This window comes from Crocodylus porosus, unplaced genomic scaffold, assembly GCF_001723895.1.
Source record: "Crocodylus porosus isolate Cpor-Errol unplaced genomic scaffold, CroPor_comp1, whole genome shotgun sequence".
Classification (NCBI taxonomy): domain Eukaryota; kingdom Metazoa; phylum Chordata; order Crocodylia; family Crocodylidae; genus Crocodylus; species Crocodylus porosus.
The window spans coordinates 110,493,282-110,515,118 of NW_017728886.1; the positions used below are offsets into that span (position 1 = coordinate 110,493,282).

Consider the following 21,837-nt stretch of genomic DNA (forward strand, 5'->3'; position numbering starts at 1 on the left):
CCCCCTGCCCACAGCTCCGACCCCCAACTCTGCCAGAGGCGGCTCCCTCTTGCTAGGGCTATGGGGTCAGGGCCCCAAGTCTGCAGCTCCCTGCCTTCAACAGCAGGCAGCTTTAGCAGAATCAACATGGAACTAGCTCCCCCACTGCCGCTCCCTGCTCAAATGGGGCCAGGGCTCCTGGCTCCCCCCCCCAGCCCTGCTGGTGCCCCCAGCCATGACCTACAACCCCACAGCCCTGCCAGAGGGGCCCCCATCCCCTGCAAGCCCCACTTATCTCACAGGCTCTGGGAGAAGAGTGAGGCTGAGCAGAGTGGAGCAGAGCTGTGGATGAGTGAGAGCCTTAGGCCCCACCCTTCCCCTTCTGGGCAGGGCTGGGGTTTACCGCCCTGTTTGCCAACAGCTCTTGCAGGCTGGAGCTCAACCAGCCTGCAGAGCTGTTTGCAAAAGCAAGGAATCTGCAGGTTTCTCTGACAAAAAGGGGCAATCCATGGTTTTCTCAGTTTGTGGGAAACGGAAAACGTGGATCTCTGCTGATTACTCTGATTGCTCAGAGATCTTTCTGCCTGTACTGGTCATCGTGCATTATCTTCTGGAGGATGTTTTCTTCATCCTCAAACCAGCATCTTGGCCACTAAGTTATAGTACATATGAAGGAGTGCAGTCGGTCTCTGGTTTTTCAGGAGTTCCTTCTCCCCTTTCTTGAAGAATAAATCATAATGCCTCTTGTAAAATCTTCCCCTGCCTTTCTTGCTTCTGCTGTTTCTCTGAACATTTCTTTCCTACCCGTGCCCAAAACTTTTGGTAAAATTCTATAGGTACTCTGTCTGCTCCTGGTGATTTCCCTCTTTTAAAGGTTTTAAGCGCTCCTCTACTTTAAGCTTATATTTTCTTCCATCTTCTTTGCTTCCTCCTCCTGTACTTTCTTCTAATTTCTTTTCAGTCTCTTCCAAGAAATCCTTCATGTTTTTCCTGTCTGTTTCCTTCTTCTGGTATAGCTCTTCATAAAATCTTCTAGTCACCTCCAGCACCTCCTGCTTTTCCTTCCAGGCACCACCACCTTCCTGCACTGCTTTAAGCTCTCTTTTTGCTTCCTTTGCTCTGGCCGAAAAGTAACAGGACCACTCATTGTTTTCTCCCACACAGGGTGCTTGTACAAAGAATGTTTTCTCTTTTTTTGTCTTTCTTTTAATCCAGGTTACTAACTCTTGCCTTGTTTCTTCTTGCTCTTCTTATTACCTGTCTTCCTTCTGTGGCTTCCTTTAACAGCTCCTGCATCTTTCTTTGCAGCTCTTTTAACTCTTTTGTTCTTTTCCCTGCACATCTTCAACCTTCCTTCCTGAAGAATTCTCCCATCCTCTTCTTTACCTTCATCCACCATTTTCTGATAGTCCTGAAATATTTCTTCAGTTTTCATCAGCCCTTATACTGTCTGATGTACGCTTGATGTATCTCTTCATCTTGTAACAGCCACACATTTAACTTCTACAGTCCCTTCCCTCTCATGTGGCTCTTTCCAAAACTCATTTCTACCTTCAGCATCTGATAATCACTAAAAGCTACATGTATGGTTTCTTTCTTCCTTATCCTTATTGTTTTTGATAGAAGGACAAAGTCAGTTCTTGATTGTTTCTTTTCACTGGGGTATGTTTTAGTGAAAACCTACTCTGTTGCCCACACATCTCTTACTGACTCTTCTTTTATTACATTTATTAACAGTCTGGATGAGCTGTCTGAAGCACTGTTTCCTCCTTCCCCTGTTCTGTCACCCACTTTGATTAGATAGTTGAAATCTCCTGCTATTATCTGTGCTCTCCCTCCAACCACATGGACCACTAGCTTTCTTAGTAGTGTATTCCTTCCCTCTCTCTCTGGTGCATATATATTGAAAATTTCTAATTCTGTTCCCCCGACTGATGGTATCATTTGTTGCTATCTGCCACTGATGACTTCTACCTCAGGGGTGGGCAATTATTTTGGGCAGAGGGCCGCTTACTAAGTTTTGGCAAGCCATCGAGAGGGCCACATGATATGCAGCCAGGGGCAGATGAATATTAATTTTCTACATTTTTTAGGGGCCCCGCAGGCCAGATAGAATCGCCTGGCAGGCCACATTTTGCCCACCTCTGTTCTACCTGCTTTGCTCTCAGCTCTGGTTCTTGAATAACATTGTTGCCCCTGCTGCTTTGTTCTCACTTGTCCCTGATTACCAAGCCGGTCCCCATCTCCACCTTTTCTCAAAGTGTTTATTATCTGTCTCCCCTAGTGTACCACACTCTTTTAGGCAGATTGTCTGCCCTTGCTTGGTTCAACACTGGTTCAATCTGTTCCCATCCTTTCCTTGTTAAAGTACACCTGATGTTAAGTGAAACTATTTGTCAGTGCCATTTATGCTTGTTTTAAAGCGAGTGAACCTGTGCCTTTAAGTTTAGTCTGTGCTTGCTTTGAGCTGAGTGTGCCTGTCCCTTTTACGGTTCATTTGTACTACTGCTGAGTGGCAGACTCCTTCCCCTCCCTAACTCACATTTCTGTAGCCTTTCTAAGTTCCTCAGTCACCTTCGCATGTAGGAAGGCTTGAATATTCCTGCTTCCCTACCACTTTCTGCCTTCTGGTCTCTGCTCTGGATTGGAGCCCAGAGGTGTTAGTGCCATGAAACTGGTCTCCTGCTCTGCCTCTGACTCACCTCCCTCATTATCAGGTTTCTTCTTCTTGGTCTTTAGCCCCTCTGTTTTCTTTCTTTTCCCAGTCTGTATCTCTTGTCATTTATACACGTGCTGGAGGGAGAGGGCTTTAATTAGCGCAGATCCAGTGTCCAGGGAGGGGGCTTTAATTAGAGCAGCTCTCCGAGTGCCCAGACCCATGTCATGTATCACCATCCCTGCACTTCATTTGGCAGTGGGGGTGCTTTTTCTAAAACTTGCTGAAGGAGCTTTAGATAAAGCACCCCCACTGCCATTCTGAAGTGCAGGGACACTGATGCACAAGAGGTGGGAGGCTGCTGGAGCGCAATTGCCATGCTGGTGCTCCAGTGTGCTGGAATTCCAGCGCATCAGAGCAGCCTCCCTTTGGTTCTTTCTATTGCTCTGTCTCTTCTTCTGTTGTCTTTCTTCCCCAGCCGTGCCTCCATGTCTGAGCTGTTTGCTGTTCCTGCTTTCCCTTCCATTCTATCTCCTGTTTCCTCCTGTGCTGACTCAGTCACAGAGATTTTGCCCTCCTCCTTCTTTAGTTCAGCCTCCCGCAGGGTTTCTTCCACCATTTCTACCTCAGTGTCCACTCCCTTGTCTCCCCCTCTGGATTTTGCCATTCTTTGGGAGATCTGATTATACTTGCAAAGGCTTTGGAGCACCTTCAATACAAGTGTCCTTCTCCCTTATAAATAGTGCATTTTAGAGACTCCTGGCACTCTGCTGCTCTATGCCCCATCCTCATCCGTAGCACACCGTGAGGGCATTTGCTGTGCCATTTTGGTTGCCTGTACTACGCTATAAAACCCCTGTTTGCTTCAGTCTTTATCACTGATGGGAGGTGCAGCATCCCACGTGGGTTCCACTCGTCTGCTTGTAACACTACTCCTGCCCTCCAAGACTCTGTCCAGATAGCATATTTGTGCCTTACTTTCTTTACTGACATTTCCCTTTGGACATACTTTTCCTGCTATTTTTCTGTCTTCTGCTTATAGTAATGTAGTCCTACATTTCTCTGCATAGTTCCTCCAAAAATTCACCCTTCTCCATCTTGGTAAGTCAATTCCCAAGTCTTTTGGTTGGGGAAAGTAATAAGGCTGGGGAGTTGCTCCGCCTGCACTTCTAAGATCTCAAACAGTACCTTTTCCAGGAAAATCATATCCGTTTATTGTCAATCCTGTCTGATTCCCATCACCAGTTAAAGTTGCCTTTACCCTCTCTAGCTTCTCTTGGTGCCTCTTCCATGTTTGCCCACTGTACCACTTCCAGGGGACCAGCCTGCTGTTGTGCTTCTGCCATCCTCTGTTTCTCACCCGACATAACTTCTGCCTCTCTCACTCTGTATCTTGCTCTCCTCTGCTCCTGTCTTCCATCTGGCATCATCACTCTCATTGTTGCTGCCTCTGGCATTGCTCCCACTGTCACCTTCTTTCTTCTTTTCTTCTCCACCTTTGTCCACCCTCCATCTATCTCCAGGTCTTCACTTCCACACTTTAACTCTTTTTCCACCTCATGCTTACTTGCTACCACATCCATTGTTTTGAGTTTCGGGTCTCCCTCTTCTGCTTCTTGCACCAGTGCTTCCCAAAGTTTTCCTCAGCATGATTCCATTTAACATCTGGTTCTAGTCCTGAGTGGGGGCTAATTAGCACATGGATCCTTTATCAGAGGCTATCTGGAGTATACGCACATGCTAAGCTGTGGGGTCACTATGGCTTGAAACACTGTTGATTGTTGTGGGGCCCAGCCCAGTGAACTATGTTCTTTGAATTTGGACCAATATCATGCATAATTTATACTACATATATGTAGGTGCTAAAATGCTGTTCACAAGTGTGTTTATGGAGTACCTGTGCCAAAACTTTTAGCAGCTTCAAAAAATGTAACATGCATCAGTTCTGGATAAATTTAAGTGCATGGCTACTATATGCAAACTGGTACAGCCATGTTTATTTTCAAGGTTATTGGTTTCAGTTTTGCTTCTCATTTCCATGTGCTCAGGGAGAGCAGGGTCTGATAGTACGGAGAGAGGGAAGGGGTTGCCAGGGAAAAAAATTGGAAGGGGGGTGGGGAGTAGAGAGCTAAAGGTCTATCTGACCCCCCACATTTATTTTCCTTGCTATAGCAGTGGGAGGGGAACAAATTCAAGGCAAACCTCCAATAATTAGATGCTGTAACTGTGCTGCATGACCGAGGAACTAATTGGAGTAGATTGGCATAACTGCTACAGAAATAAAAATGTACTTCAGTAGATCCAGTGTGCCTCATTTTATTTCTTAGCTGCATAAGCTAGGTCAGTAGCAACGCACATGACTGTTCTTGTCATGTACATTATCAGCAGTCTTGCATTTTGGTTATGACTTCACAGTCCGTCTTCAGAGCACAGGTTGGTAATGTTTACAAAGTCTGATGTAGTTTGTCGCGCCAATTTTAGACTAAGCCAGATGTAGGTAATTCCTATTTCTTTTGCCTGACTCGGACCTAATTTTGCATTAACAAAGGGAGAAGGTGTTCCACAGCATTGGTGTGTTCTGTCCTTTGTGCATTATGTAGCATCTGTGAGCAGAATTGTTGTATCGTGTTTTTCTGCCTCTTGGGGCATGGCTCAAAGAAGGGATTAAGGTAGCATTGCAGGGTAATAATTCACATCCTGGTTTTCAAAGGTTTTCACCGTACCTGGAAGAGGGATGTTCTGAGGGGCACTCCTGAGCAGGTCTGAAGAGAACTGAAGAAGTGGAAGGCATAGGAAAAACCTGAAGCCACCCTAAGAACATTACTGTTTTAGTGTTGCTTCTCCAGCACAGTACTAGCTGAAATGTATCTACTTTGAGTAGTCTCTTTTAACTAAAAAGTGGTGTTCATCTTTGTATAATAAACCAAGGCTAACCATACTAAAATAACTTGGCATTGCACTTATGTATGTACTAGAGCATGTTGGATTTAAACCTTTAAATACCAGTACCTTTTAATTTCTGTTTTTTATCTTTTACTGAAGGAACATATTGGGAAATAGTCCATCACAGAGCTGTTTGACCCATACTTCACCAAATACCTTGACCCAGTCTCCCAATGGTGTTGGCAACACTTCAGGCTCCTATCCATTGGATGGGGTGGATCAGCAGTTTTTAGAAACATATGACAATGTTACAAAAGGTAGCACCTCAGAAGATTCCAGTCAGTACTACTGTGACAGGGTGAGTTGCACAAGAAAAGTAAACTAAATCAAAAGACAGTATCAATGCAGCATTGTTTGTCTGTTACATAAAACCTTATAAGTTTCCTCCAACAATGTTAACTTGCCCATGTTGCAGGATGTACACATTATTGTAACGTGTTACTTAGAGTAATTCTGGTTTATTCCGGTTTATATTTATAAAGGATGACAAGAGAAGGGTCACCTGTGGGAAGTGAGAGGGGAAAAAAAGGAGGTCACTTGTGGGTAGCTCCTAGAGTTCTTTCAAAGGCTCCAGATTTTCAGGTATCTACAGCAAAAATTAAGAAGTCCCTCTGTGGTGGACTGCTAACAAGCTGGTTCTGTTCTGCCCCATGCTTTCCAACGAGGCTTATTTAAAAAAAAAAACAAAACAAAAAACCACAACACCCCCCCCCCCGGGGGAAAAAAAAATACTAAGAGGGCTGTCTAAGAGCAGCTCCAGACTTTTGGTCTTAAATCCAGCTGGGCAGCAGCTTTCTGCTTCTCCCAGGCTCTTCCTGCCCCACAAGTTTCTTGACCCTCCCTTCTACATCTCCTGTTAAAGCGATACTTCTCAATACTCCAAACCTCAATAAGGCAGCCTCCATGTTCTGCCTTTCCAATGGCTGCTGCCCAGATATCCTCTGCATCTCCTTGACCAGAACCACCTCCAGTACTGGCTAGTAACAGCCCCTCATTTACACAGGACCCTTCTCCCCTAGTTTCTCTCTAAACTTCTGTAACACTGGGAATCTTTGCAGAAAAAAATGTCATCTCCTTGTTCTGCTTCCTTGGGAGTTTGACTGTTACTTCCTCAAAATTCCCCAGTGAATCTATCTAAATAAACGACCAGTAAGGGGGAATGTGAGAGTGAGGGAGATTTAAAACAATGGTTGGGTTGGGGGAGGGGAGGGGTCACAGAAAGGGGGGACGGATAGTTAAAATGAGTATTTTTAGAGGAAGAACACAATGAATAGACAATGTGTTGGGGTAAGACCTACATTAAAATGCTTCAGAGCATAAAAGGAGTCATTATAATGGTGTTATGGAAAGATGGAAAGAGGATAAATGACTTTCCTTGAAGTGGAAGAACAATATGTTAGCATGAAAAGCAGAGAGAGGAGGAAAATAAATATTGGGGTTTCCCACTGTTTTTTTCATCCTCACTCTCTCTGTACAGCATTCCCTATTCTGTACAAATCTCTTGTAAACTATATGTACTTACATAACTTGGTATCTCATGCCTTTTTTCTTTGCTTTTTGGATATTGACTGTTATAATGTCCTTTTAATGTTTATTAAAATGCCTAATGTTTTTCTGTGTTCTCCTTAACAGTATAATTCTTCACTAAATTAGGTGCATTATACAAATGGAACTAGAGGTAGCCAGAAAACTATATTTTCATCCTAATGGAATTTTTAAACTTTGTGTGTGTATATTTTTATATATATATTTTGGCATATTTATATGCCTAAATCAGGACTCTTCAATTGGTGGCTGCAATCCTCATGCAGCCCCTGGGCTTCTGGTCCGGGCGCCACTCCCCCCACAACTCCAGTTGCTGCTGCTGCCACTTCTGGAGTCTCAAGGCTCCCCCAGTCTCCTCCAGTTTCCATTTTCTGCCCCTGTCTCTTGGGGTGGGGTGGCACAGCCTGCAGGGCTGAAGGAGCCTGTGGTCAGGGATCTTAGAAGGATCTGGGGTTACTGCATGGCACGGGATCCTGGCACTGTACAGCTGTGATCACCTGTAGTGTGGCACATTGTGCAGGGCATATAGGTGCTAACTCAATGCAGCTAGGGAGGAAGGGGCATGTTGCACAGTATACAGCCTACATAGCATATACTGAGGGTGGTCTGTGGCTCCCAGCCACTCAGCAGTTGGAAAGTCCTGGTCTAAATCTAATAAATCAAATAAGTCTGCATGAATCTTTTCTGGATTTTCTATCTAAAGTGTCATTCAAATTGATGTGGTCAGAAAAAAGAAAAAAACCAAACCCCTCATTTTCATAGTTTCATAGTTTGTAGGGTCGGAAGGGACCTAAACAGATCATTGAGTCTGACCCCCTGCCATGGAGGGAAAGAGTACTGGGGTCAAACGACCCCAGCAAGGGTTGAGGAACAGTTTTGGTTTGGGAGACATTTTAGTAGGAAAAGATTTCTCCTCAAACTTTCAAGCCAGCTCTATGTATAAGCACTCTTTCCTTAGTTGTGAACTTTAGGAGAGTATTGTTTTTGAGAATTAAAGACCAACATCTCAATCAAATAGCAGTTAATTTGCTGCGAAGCAGCAGAAATGAACTTCACCTGGATGAAGGTTATTAAGTCTTAAGTTTCAGCCACACTGGATTCTGAAACTCTTCCAAAAATAATTTAAAAAAAAATAAAGATTCCAATACCCCATCTATCATGGAAAACATTTTCAGTCATTTTAATTAAAGATGGTTGAGCTGGTTTTGGCCCCAATTGCACAGGGGAAAAAATCATGTTTGACAAGGACCAAATGTTGAAAATATCAAACCTAGCCAATGACAATTCCAAAAGGTTATGAGTAACAGGCGTAAAAAAAAATGGAATGTCAACTGTCATAGTTGCTGCCATTTCCTCTGTAATAAACGTGAAGATCAAATTGTACTGTATTGTACTGTCCTAGCTCCTCTTCTTTTTATGATACATTTAGTTGGAGGTTTGGGGATTTTTTGATCCATTATGTATAGAAAAGAATTGCTTCTATTTTGTCCAGAGAACTGGAAAATCTAGAATATCTTTATTGTGTTACAGAATGAAGTAATAGATGGGGATTTACTTTTGGTGCATATCACCCCAGATGAAGATGGGAAGTTTGGATTTAATCTAAAGGTAAACGGACAGTGTTTAGAACCCTGTTAATCACAGGCGATGCATGGCAGGGGGTGCACATGCCCCAACCGAGACTGGCCACTGCTGGCTTCTGTGGCCGGTTGCCGCCTCCCTTTCCTGCAGATGTGGCCACCAGCAGCTGGAAGCAGTCCCCGCTCACCTCCGCTGACAGCACGGATGGCGGCAGCAGGTGGTCCATACCTCCTGCCACTTCCCCCTCCCCCCTCCTGCCACTGCCACATTTGCGGCCGCCTGTGGGTGGTCCCCGTTCAACCCGCCCTTGCCACTGCCATCACTGTGGCTGCCTGTGGGCGGTTCCCGCTTGCTGGTGCTCCACTGTCGCTGCCTGCAGGCGGTCACTGTGCCCTCCCAGCCTCCAGGGGCATGTGTCATTCATGCTGTGAATTATGTAGTTAAAAGGAATTGGTGTCTTGGTCTGTCAAATCTCTGTTGTTGTTTCCATTCAGTGTGTATTTTTGTTTCTTTCTGAAATAAGTGCTCCATTCTAAGCTATCCAAAAGGATTTCTCCTGAGCCCAAGTCAAGAACTTTCTAAACAGTTTCCAAACAATAAATTCCTGAAATATAGGTAGCAAATAACTGGCCTGACCTTCAAAACAAGCACTGTTCCCATTTGCTTTAATGGAAGTTAGTAAGTGCTTAACATATTAGCAAAATATACCATTTTTCTAGGTGCCTATCTGTGGACTTTGTTGCTTAAGTATAGGCAGCAGACTTTTACTCTCAATTGAACAAAGGTCAATGATATACCATTGGGTATGGTCATGGCAAGTTAGTTATTGAAGAAATGAAGGTTAATACATATGAAGAAATCAGAAATAAATGTTAATGCAATACATTTCTGATTAATGTCCTCTTTAATGTGCCATGACATTGCCATTACATATGGCATGATATGTGATTGAGAATCAGGCCCGGACTCTAGTATCTCTTCTTAGTCATGTATCCATGGACATTTTGGGGCCATCTGTTTCACTGTACAAGCACGGGGAAAGTTGTTTTCATATTGTTAGATTTCACTGCCAGAAGGGCTTAAAGAGTGTTAATGATTGGAGACTTAAGGGTTGATCCTTAAAATAGCTTAATCCTGTGTTAGCATAGCTTTAAAGTATAGGCATCTTTGAGGAAATACATGATGAGATTGAAGTACAAAGTGTGAATGTTTTATTCATATAGAACCAAAAGATAAAGTATGTGTTATTTAATATAGTGCTTAGATTTACTCTGATAGTGTATTCATGGTCATTCTTGCCTTGGCATTCTTTAGGGTGGTGTTGATCAAAAAATGCCTCTAGTGGTGTCAAGAATAACTCCTGGGTCACCTGTAAGTAAACCCTTAAATATTTGCATTGCATCTTACATTATAGCAAAAGCTAAATTTCTTTTCAAGGTCTTTATGCTGAAAGTATCTTCAAGCCAACTAGTTAGTATAAAGTACCAGCTGGAATATTCTGGTGATCCAGCAGGGGAATCATACAGGGCAGTGTTTAAAAAATACATCCCCATCTCCTTTAGAATTGCAGAGTTAAAACTATGATTCTGGATACATTTCCTTCCTGTAAAAAAAAAAAAAAAAAAAATTATATATATTTTCATGTATTTCAGCAGGTATTCAGCTACAAACCACGATAGTTGAAACATTGTCTTGATTGTTTTTTTAAATAAATGGTAAAGAAAGATATATTATTTAAAATTTTTTTTGAGGCTGAGTGCCCTTATATTTGAAGCTCCTTTTGTGAGTACCATTTTAAAAATGTTTTCCACAAAGCTTTATAGTAAATGGTGTTAAGCTTAATTTTATTTTGATGTGGATTATCTAATTGGTTTAATCTTACAGGAATTTTTTTGAATAACCTTCATTTTACAAGAAGTTTCAGTAAAAAAGGATAGTACATGAGTGCAAAATATATGTTAAAAAACTGTGACAGGGGGCTGTCATGAGGCCACTCTTGATGTCAGCCTGGCCACCTGTATGGGGCAGTCTGCCCTGTCTTGTCTGCCACATCTTACTGTTTTAAAACTGATGTAAAATACGGGAGGCTGCCCATTAAGTGCCCCAATGCTTAGGGCATTATACACAGCTCTGACCTTCCCTATACAGTGTCCCATGCCTCACAGGTGGCATCCAAAATCAGTACTAGGTCACTGGTCCAAACTACACATTATTACTTCCCCCTGCTCCCTTGCTGACCTATACCACTCAACCTCTGGCCCAAATGCAGCCTGAGGCATCCATAGACCTTGGCTATTATGCCCCCTTCCCTGGGGCTTCAACCCATGCCCTCTCACTACAGTCTCCTACTCAAGTTGTAACTCCCTTTTGGGGTCATGCTGTGCCCTGCAGGTTGCCCCTGCAATCCTACTCTGTGCACCCCTGTGCAGTCGTTCAGGCCCACCTCAACAGACCCTACTTATGCACAGTCCTTCAGGCTGCCACTATGAGCCCTATTCTGTGCAGGCCTCTACACACATTTTCTGCCCTCCTCACTGGGGCCATCAGGGTCTTACACCCCATGGGGCTCAGGTGTCTCAGTAGGCATGCCTGGCCCCCCACCGGTTTCTACATCTGGGTTACCCACCAGGTTGTGGGGGGCTGGGGCTGTAAGGCACCCCATACTTGCCTTTTACTAGAGAGGCAACTGGTTTGGCATTTCCTGGGGACCACCCCACCACACCATCCTACCCTAGCAGGGTATAGTTTTACATCATTCCCTAGGACCAGGAGCCTCCAACTTCCCCATAGCTCCTTCCCTGTACCTCCAAGATGTTGTGAGCAGCACCTCCAGCCAGGTGATGTTCTCCCTATGGCTGTACCCAGGAAACTGCTGACTCCCCTACTAAGGCCTGTTCTTATTGCCAGCAGCTGAGTCCTCTTTCCCAATCAGGTGGCCTCATGCTGGCTGTGTGGCTCCTGATTAGGGAGTGCAGTCACCTGCAGGCTGCTCTGCTGCTTTATCTTAGCCCTTAAAGTGGCAGGCCAAAGGTGCCCTGCGACAGACAGCATGATAAGCATAGATAATATTAGATTCCACAAAAAAATGAAGTACATCTCTGTTCCTTGTTGCTTACTACTTGGCATTTGTAAATTCACTTGTAACACAGTGTTCAGTGAGCCTGTGGGCTATTCTGACTACCCAGTTAGAGCCTCTCACTGTTAACACTCCTTCATTTTTTTGCTGTTGCTTTAATTTACTCTAGTATTGCTCATTATCCTGTAAATTTTACCTCGGGGAACGCTGTGTAGTGCTTTATAATTCAAGACCTACTTAATTTGCGGCTTTGCAGATTTTGTGGAAATTGCAAAATCCAGGATTGTCCCCAAAATCTGTGAAACTGGCAACAGAAACAAAAATAAAATGCTGGCTCCTCAGTAGGATCCAGCAGTCCTTACCGCCAAGAGGAGAAGGTGCTGGCTGGTAGGGGAGCACGAAGGTCAGCAGATAAGATGGTGGCTGCCCTGTTGACCCTGCCGGGGCCTCTCCACCAATCAGCAGCAAGGGGTGGGGCAGCCAGCAATCAAGATGGCAGCCACCCCCTTGTTTCCTCCCCCTCCCCCAGCCTCTCCACCAGTTGGTGGTGAGGAGAAGGGCCTCTCTGCCAGTCAGTGCCAAGGGGTGGGGCCACCATGAAATGCCCATGAAATTGGCTCTGTGTGCCATCAGTAAGCCGCCAAAAAACCTTTGTCTTGCCACTATTTAAGTAGGTCCCTTATTATAATATTATCTCGCTAAATTTCGCAAGTAATTTTATCTGCTTTTCCCAAAAGAGGTTTTGGAGCTCTTAGAAAACATCTGTGCAAGAAAATAAATGAGAACCTGTCTAGATCTTAAAGTAGTTTAGAATCTAATATAAAATCAGCTCCTACCATGAAATAATACACGAGTGTCTGGGAAGATGCAGAGAGAACAAACTAGGTAAAGGAGGTGGTAGAGAGTACAAAGCTGAAAAATTGAAACTTTAGTTAATTGCAGGTCATGTTAAAGAGAAGAATTGATTGATATAAAGTCAGTAATCAATGTCCTTTCAAGATCATGAAGAAGCTGTTACCATTGTAATTGGTGTAACCTCTGATTAAAAATGGTGTGGGGAATTTGGGGGTCCAAGATAGAGTATTTAAGTAGCCAAAGTTTTGCATGACATATTAGGATGTGAAGGTAGTGTTGAAGTGATGTTGCCATGATGATCCAGGAAATATGCAAGAGGCAGGAAGTCTTTTGGATGATGTATTTTATTGGATTAGATACATGGTTGTGACAGACAAGTTTTGGGTATCACAATACTCTTCCTCAAGCCTCTGGGGGACATGCACCAGTGAAACAAAATCTTGCCTAAAACTCCATATGTAAATAACCATTTACACAATTTTGTCTAGAAAAGTGTGATAGCTGAACATCTGCCTGAACTACCATAACAATCATTTGGAAATATGAACCTCAAAAGAATTCTAAAAATGTCTAACCTATAAAAGGAAGCAGGTGTTAACTGCTGCAGTGAGGGGTAGGAACAAGTTTCGGTTTTTATTCATTTAATAAAGCATTTACCCACTGAATAAAAGATAGATATTCTTAAATGTCTTGTACTTGCAATGTATTTGATGGTGGCTTTCTGGTAAATAACATGCCAAAGCACTGGAAATTTTTTCATAGCTGTTAATGTGTTTAAGCTGTTTCTTTTGACTTCATTATGGAGTTTTGAAACTACTTAAATGCTTTTGATTTTTAATCTATGGGTGCCTGTACACAAGCATGGAGGCAGCTCCAGTGTGCTGTAATTACAGTGCATTAGAGTAGACTCAGTTAATTGAGTCTGCTGGAGCATGGTGATTACCACATTCCAGTTAGCCTCTGTATCTCATGTATCAGTGTCCCTGCACTTCAAAATGGTGACGGGGTTTTTTAAAGCTCATTCAGCAAGCCTTAAATCACCCCCTACTGCCATTTTGAAGCACTGGGATGCTGATACATGAGATGCTCCAGGCACTTTAGAGCATCTGAGAGCCGCTCTAATTAAAACATTCCCGCCTCCTGCCCCACACTCCCAGAGCATGTGTAAAAATGCCCTATCTGATGACGCTCCTAGTATGAGGCAAGAGACCTCAAGGCTGTGCTACCTAACCAACCTTGTTCCTTAAGAACAGAGGAACTCTGGCCTTGAACAGGCTTTGTCACCTGGAGGATCTTTCTCCCAGAGGGGACATGTTTCTTCTGGGAGAAATTGAATGAACTCTTGTAGTTTCTATTGGGAGAGAAGCATTCTCCTGATAGAAACATAATGCCTGTACCTGGCATCTGTCTTTGTCTCTACTTACTGGGTTGTGCAGAATGACATTTGTCTCTTTTTCTGGTCTTGAAACAGGCGGATAAATGCATCCCAAAACTAAATGAAGGTGATCAGATAGTGTTAATCAATGGCCGAGACATCTCAGAGCACACTCATGACCAGGTGGTCATGTTTATAAAAGCCAGCAGAGAATCACACACAAGGGAACTTGTACTTCTGGTCAAGCGGAAAGGTAACCAGGCTGCTTTTGAGGTTCTTATTTGAGACTCTAAGGGTCTCTTGATGGCATTTTCCTCCTTTGCAATTTACTTAATTTTGTTCACCATCAACAGTTGTGCTGTGAATTTGACTGTATTGAAACAGAAATCCCCTCTTATCTGAAAGATTAACTTTAAATGTTTGGTATAAGTCCTGTGGTCTCATGCTGTCAGAGTGAGGAACACTTCAGTACAAAATAACTAAGTGTCCCTTGCCCCTTACAAAACGGCAAGTTGGGAAACAATATCGATCCAAGGGGAGGAGATTGTTTGGAGATTACTGGAAAACCCAAATCATAGATGAGCAGAAACTTGCTACAGTATCCTTAGTTTTAATGTTTGTTCCTGCCCTGTCCCCTTCCTTCCTTTGCTTGCTCACTCATCAGGTTATCACCAGGGGACCCAGCTCATGTATCCGTGGATGGCTTAAGCCTCTGGAGTTTGAACTGGGTTTGGCACAGTCTTTTCCAGTCATACCTTGGTGTGCTGATTCACCAGTGTTACCATTCTCTCTTGAGTGGTAGGGCTTGTAGCCCAGCTTCTTGTCCTCAGGGCCCAGTCCTGACTCCACAGGGGCCCACTGTAGTTTTAACTCACTCTTTCCCAGAATCCCAACAGAGGTGTGAGTCTTTGGCTTACAGTTTCTCTATTTGGTTTACAGAGGCAAATAGTAACTGTTGGATGATGCCTATGGATACAGAGAGGCTTTACACTGAGTTTCCAACTGTACGCGGTACCTAAAGAGAGACCACAGGAGATCACAGATCAATAGCAAAAAAAAGTTTTCTAAGTGCAACGTCTCTTTCCTATGGAAAGCCCAGAACAATTCATTTACGAAAACAGACTTATCAGCTGTCCATTTCCATTTACTGTGTCTCTTTTTTTGGATACGTGGCATCTTTGTGAGGTGTTTTAATAAGTGTACCGCCAGCCGCTGCGTGTTTGGGGGGGGGCTTGCATGCAGTGGCGGTGCAGAGTGATATGTGGCAGCGACAGCGGCCCTTGCCCCACCCCAGCCCTGCTCCTGCGAAACGGTGACGCAGGATGGTAGGTGGCAGTGCTCCGTCCCCCACCACCTGCTCGTTCCCCCTAGGGCCTTCCCAAGTACCCCGAGGCCTTCCCAAGACAACCCCTGTTTTAGACAAAATTCTCTAGCTTCTTCTGTGATAGTGACTGATGAGTTGCCTCCCTGTTTGCCTGGTACATAAATATAAAATTTACAAACTTGGATGCTTCAAGTTAAACTTATGCATCCATATTTAGGTATGGAGAGAAGTTGTCTAATTTTTCAAACATGTTTGGTGCATCTACACGTGTGCTTTACTGCAGTGCTGGCTAATTAGCTTGTCGTATTAGAGTACAGTAAATTAATTAATTCCGCTGTAGGATAGTACTGTCCAGAACGAGTACTATCCTACAGCTGAGTCATTTAGCGTGCCAAAATGTGCATGAAGATGGTGACCAGGGCTGGCTAGGACACAAGGGGCTACAGTGTGGGACGATCCTGCCAACTAGCCTCGCATTGTAGCACCCTCATGCCCCAGCCAGCTGTGATGCCAAAGCCGAGGTCTTGAACTCTCAGACCCTCTGCCAGCTTGGGGCTCCTCTGCCCTGGCTTGCATTGTTGCGATTCCAGGCACGCGTGTAAATGCTGGTCCCGGGAGCAGCCAATGCTAGTGCAAACTGCACCAGAGTTTATTCAGTCGGGGTAATTGCAAGTGTAGATGCACCCATTGAATGCCTGCTACTCCTAGTAATTTTTTCTGGAGTTGACATTGGTCAGCACACACAAAAATGTAGCCAGTTACTGAGATGCCTAAATTTGAGTTTAGCAGTCTAACATGAAGCATCCAGATTTGTACATCACCCTTGAACACCAACATATTTCAACACAGATTTTGCTAAAGACATAACTGATATTGCCTTTGGATGGGTCTGAAAAGTATAAATATGTTCATGTGTCTTTCAGTTGTCAAACACTTTGTTGAGACCAAATCTGAAGATGAAGCTGATTCTCAGAATTTTCAGCAATGCATTCTTCCCACATGTTCAGAATATGGTGATACACTAGAAGAGTCTATGGAACAACTGAAGAAAGGTCTGGAAAATGGGACAGTGCTCATTCAGTTTGAGGTAGGTAACATTAAATTTACAGTAGCCATGGTACTGCCTGGTGTCTGTGATGCAAGAGTGACTTCAAAGCATATGGACCTTGGACATTTTCTCATTTCCATTCAACCCCACCTCAACAGATTGAGCACATCACCTGTCATTCTAACTCTTCTCCATCTTGGTAGTAGACTGAATTATCAGGCTTGCATTAAACACCATCTGTTGAGAAAAATCTGCTTTTAATTAAGTTCAACCACCGAAAGCCCACCAAGTTCACTTTTGAAAAATTATTTTATGCCAAAACTAGTTGTTTCTTTCCCCTGACAGAAGTCAGTCTAGTCTGTACTGTCACCCAGTAAATTATAAAATTATCTTTTATTAATGCAATTAAAAATAATTCTACCCATTTTTTGGGCTGTAATTTACAGTCGGCAATAGCTGCTCTCTCCTGCCATTTTCTTATGATGGGTTTATGAATTTAAAATATCTGAGTGCTTTTCCTGGCTCTCCATTATACAGCTTGTGTGACCTTCAAGAAATCACTACATCTCACCATGCCTCAACTCCTCAGGCTTTAAAATGAGATTGTCTCTACTGCACAGCCTGTTATATAGATAAATTCATTACCATATACAACAAGCTCAATTGTGTTGGCAGGGAGCACCATGGAAATGTCTACAACTAAAATGCATGCAAATATAATTTATCAGATTCACTCCTTCACTGCGGTAATAAGTAGAAAAATCTTACTCAAGTTTTTTTCTTGTGATAAAGGCTATTCAGTGCAGTAAACTTGATTCTCAATGCCTGCCTTGCTGTTAGGATTCCAAATGCTTGTTTATAGTGATTTTTGAGCCTCTAAAAAGCATGGTCCATTGATTTTTAAATTGCCCACAAACAGAATATTGCCTTTCTACAGCAGCATGAATGGTTTTTTTTCCACTTTTATATTTTTTTAAAGTTTGCATCTTTCCTTGACACTGCAAGACATTTTTCTAGTGGCTTATAATCTATCTTCAGGAAGGTTTAGTTCTGACCTGTTTGATCACTTCCTGGTTTGGGTCCACAGTACTGCCAAATTGTTTTTGGACCTAATATTTTATTTTTAGAAAGACACATTTCTGGCCTTCATAGTTGTGAAATAAACTTTCCAAACATGAGTTTATTGTAACTATGTTGTGATACCTCTTTGAGATTTCCTGACACAGTAACTGAGGAGCATGAATTATTCACTGTCTCCATGTTGTATGAATTGTAAAAACTAAAGGTGTCAATTTAAATATCAGCTATCTTACCAATTTCACTGATGCCCATTTTAACAGAAATATCCAATCACTTCACTATAATTGCTTCACCACTTGTATGAAGTAGTCCAATTGCTGATTGAAGGGGAAAAATAAAGGGAGGGGAGGAGGGGGAAGGGTGCAGGCAGTCTAGCGAAAACCAAAACTGCAAGGGGATCATAAAATAAACTAATTGATATAAAACAGGGGTAATACAATGGTTGTCTTTGTTTTCATACTTAATCAACAAATACCTCAAATATTAAATGTAAATGAAATTCTTTCCAGGCTCTGGTTGCCCCCACTCACCTCAGCCCCTGGGCTGCACCCTCCCGTGGTGCAGACAGGTGGTGTTGGCTGCTCCTGGGTGTACTGCAGGGGCTGGGAGAAGTGGGGCTCTGGGGCATGGCACAGCATGTCTCCACTCACCCCAGCCCCTGCTGCAGTGGCCCTGGGACTGGTCAACACCAGCTGCCTGCAGCTGCTGGGCTGCACCGTGCCCCAGCCTCCCGGGGCTCCACTTGTCCCACTCACCCCAGGTCCTGCTGCAGCAGACCCAGGAGCAGCTGACACCACCTGCCTGCACCATGGCCCAGCGCAGCCCAAGAGCTGGGGTAAGTGAGGACAAGCAGAGCCCTGGGGCAGTTGGGGCAGGATGCAGCCCAGCGGCTCCAGGCTGCTGGTGTCAGCTGCTTCTGGGTATGCTGCAGCAGGGGCTGGGGTGAGCGGGGGCAAACTGCCGTTCCCCAGAGCTCCACTTTTCCCTCCTCACCCCAGCCCCTGCTGCAGAAGACCTGGGAGCATCTGATACCACCTGCCTGCACCAAGGCACAGTGCAGCCCAGGGGCTGGGGTGAATAGGGACAAGCGGAGCCTCAGTGGGTTTGGGGCACAGTGCAGCCCAGCAGCTGCAGGCAGCTGGCATCGGCCACTCCCAGAGCAGCTGCATCAGGTGCTGGGGTGAGTGGGGCCCTTTCCCTGCCCCCCAGAGACTTATCTGCTTGGGGCAGGGTGCTTATGCCAGTTGCATAAGAGTGAATTTACCTCGCATATAATGAATTTTGGGTATAAAAAGGGTCATCATGTAAGAGCAAATTCGCATATACAGAACCTGCATAAATCAAGGGAAACCTGTATACAAGTCACTGTAAATGTAATTTTTCCCTTAAATTGCTAATGAACATATTAAAGTAAGACTAAACCTAGAACTTGGCACAATATCATTTCATTTGTGGTTGTTAAGGTACTTTACAATGTGTGTGTCTGTGTATATTTTAAGTTACTATTCTATAAGTTAAAAAGGCATTTAAAAAAAAGCAGGCAACCTTTTCTTTTCTGCACCAGCTAATATTTTAGAGCTGTCTCCAACTGAAAGGCAGTTGCCAGGATCTACTCTTCTAGTGTTTGTTTCCTATCTTCTGTTACCTCCCAAATTTTCTGTGCATTTTTCAAACAATAAGCGGTAGCTCATTAGCTGTTTCCCTCAAGTCTATAGGATCAAGGTAATGAGTTCATATGCTAGACTTAACCAACTAAAATTCAGTTTTAAAAATCTGTTGTTTAAATCACAGTTTCATAAACAATTTTTCAAATATAAAAACTCTTATGAGGAACAAAGATCATAGTATTTACTATGGCAACAATTACTGATTCGGTTTTATTATAATTAACTAACACATTTTAAATATGTCAAAGGATAAGCGATACTTTTACTTACAAAGCTGAGGAATTATTTGGTGAGTAGACTTCAACACATTACAGTTTAATCCAGCAAAGACATTGAAAAACCCAGAACTGAAACCTTGACATTTAGTAACGCCCCTGTCTTCTATCAGAAGCATAAGTCAATAGTCAGGCAGAAAGCTGAACTTGAATTCTGGCTGCTGCAAATATTTACAAAATATATATACTTACGTATATATGTATACTAACTAGGTCTGTTCCCATAAGGCTTTTCTTCTGTTTATGCCGTTCAAGCTGAAAGTGTGTAGTGAGCTGTGATATTTAGCTTCAGGATTCAATTAACCTTACAGTGGAACTAATTTTTAGCACATTAGTTCAGTAGTCACAACTTTCATATGAGAAGGTATTCTGTGAGCGTTCTTTTGCTTCAACATAAATTGTTTTAAAACTGGAAGACATTAAATTCTTTAGGAGTATTAAGATTATTGTTGGAAAAATTAAGACTTACTGGAGAGTAGAGGACTAAAACTTTTTTTTTTTTAACTTGGTATATATGGTAGTTGGCTCAGATCAAGTGTAGTTCCTGTTCTTATTACAAGTATAGTAATGTAAATGTGTGTTGGTATGTGCGCACACAATGTGTGTGCCTATTTTATAAAGAGATATGCATTATAATGTCATTTTATTTATTGGAAGGAAATGAATACTTTTCATATTTAAGTTATTTACTAATTCCTTCAAGTACCAACAAGGGAGTGTTTAAAATTCACAAGCCTTATAAGCTTGTGGTTTGCTTGCCTTTATAAATAATTCTTATTGTTTCTCTGATTGTGAATAGAAGATCAAGATTAACTAAGACTCATGGTTCCTGTAAAACAGAACAAGATTTCTATATCTGATACCAGGATGCAGGGGTATTTTGTTCTTGTTTTTTTGTTTTTGTTTTGTTTCTTTTTTTTTAAGTTCACTAGAAATCAGTACATTTGCAACACTAAGAACAGTGAAGGTTTCTTGGTTTGTCAGTTGAGATTCTCCAGTTATCCACTTCCCTAGGTACTTTGTTTACATGTGTTCCACTAAAAATACTAAAATCAGGTCATGAAGTAAAGCACTTTGAAATCTGGATATGTCAATGTTGTAGTTGTGCACCCAACTGTAATATGTATCGGGGTAAAAGTTCACTTACGTGATTGCATACAATTATTTTTTTCCTTAATAGACTTTATGCCTCATTCAGTTTATTCCTTTGCTTCATTTGCTGTGCATTATGGGTGTTTCCACACGTACACGAACGTGCGCTTCCAGCAGCTCAAATAGTAGCGGCACAAATTTTGTATTGGAGAGTTACGTCTCAGTACACATGCCTTACCATGCGCTTTGGTGTGGGGCAAATTGTGCTGCTCGGGGCAAACTCACCCTGCCCAGCTCCTCCCAGTTCTTGAGCTAGGGGTTGGGGCCAGCACCAGTGACCCAGCTGGAGGGTAGATGAGGTGACTGACCTGGCCGTTTGGGGGCCAGGAGGACCTGCTTTGACAGTTTTTGAAGTGGGCCACCACAAGAAGCACATCTGGGCAATAGCTGCCCAGATGGCAGAGCGAGAACACTAGAAGACATGACAGCAGTGCTGCCTTAAGGCCAGCTGTGCAGCCACGGCCAACTGGCAGCTGGCTCAGAGGTACAGGTGGCTCTGCTGCAGTGTCTGCACCACAGCACAGGCAGCTGTGCAGTCCCTGTCTGGGTCTGGCAGGCATGGGGCCACAGGTCCAAGGGGGCAGATGCTGTCAGCAGTGGTAGCAGGTCACAGCCAGCCAACAACCCTCTCTGCCAGACTGCTGCAGTGGGTAGAGGGTGCAGGGGCCACTCTAGGTTAAGGCTGCTTCAGCAGTCCAGCTGGTACAAGGGGCTGGTGTCCCCAGATATCAACTGGCCAGGTCTCAGAAGCTCCTGAGGGCAAGTAGCCCTCAGCTGCTCTTCAGGACAGCTTTTTATACTGCTGGGGCTTTTTATACTGCTGGGTGCTGGCCCGAACCTCCAGCTCCCCCTGGCTGAAGATCTGGGAAGAGCTGGGCAGGGTCAGTTTGCCCCAAGTGGCACAACTTTCGCCACACCAAAGTGCTTGTCCAGGCACATGCACTGAGGCAAAAATCCCCAGATCAAATGTGTCGCTCCTGTTTGAGCTGCTGTAAGTGTACATGCCTGCCTGTATGTGTATGTACCCTATCTGTTGTCATTTACATAAGTATATTTACTCCAAAAAAACCCTGTGCTATTTTTGGGTAGGATATGGTTCCAAATAACACTCAGGTATGCCTAGATACTGTAGTACACTAAGTTTTTACTGCTTCCTTTTAAGTCCTTGGAAGAAAATATCACTTTTGGCCCAGTAAGTCAGAGGGGATGTGAATTTGTATTGCCATTCATTCTGGGAAGTGCTAGCCTTCAGCATTTATTTCTCTTCTGACTAGTTTTATT

At 43.5% G+C, this 21,837-nt stretch overlaps 1 protein-coding gene and 1 long non-coding RNA gene across 3 annotated transcripts in view; one reads left to right on the forward strand and one right to left on the reverse strand.

The window, feature by feature from the left end:
- Window positions 1–21,837, forward strand: part of PTPN3 (protein tyrosine phosphatase, non-receptor type 3) — a 215,595-nt gene that overhangs the window by 133,281 nt on the left and 60,477 nt on the right. For both annotated transcript variants that reach the window (XM_019540646.1, XM_019540653.1), the window contains 5 exons: window positions 5,678–5,876; window positions 8,654–8,731; window positions 10,019–10,075; window positions 14,107–14,263; window positions 16,258–16,421. In XM_019540646.1, coding sequence (XP_019396191.1) covers window positions 5,678–5,876; window positions 8,654–8,731; window positions 10,019–10,075; window positions 14,107–14,263; window positions 16,258–16,421 — 655 coding nt within the window. The remainder of the gene's footprint in view (window positions 1–5,677; window positions 5,877–8,653; window positions 8,732–10,018; window positions 10,076–14,106; window positions 14,264–16,257; window positions 16,422–21,837) is intronic.
- Window positions 14,294–19,734, reverse strand: LOC109313868. Its single transcript, XR_002102167.1, has 3 exons — window positions 19,400–19,734; window positions 16,555–16,619; window positions 14,294–15,025 (listed from the first exon to the last, which is right to left on the reverse strand). It is a non-coding gene; the product is annotated as an uncharacterized LOC109313868 (long non-coding RNA).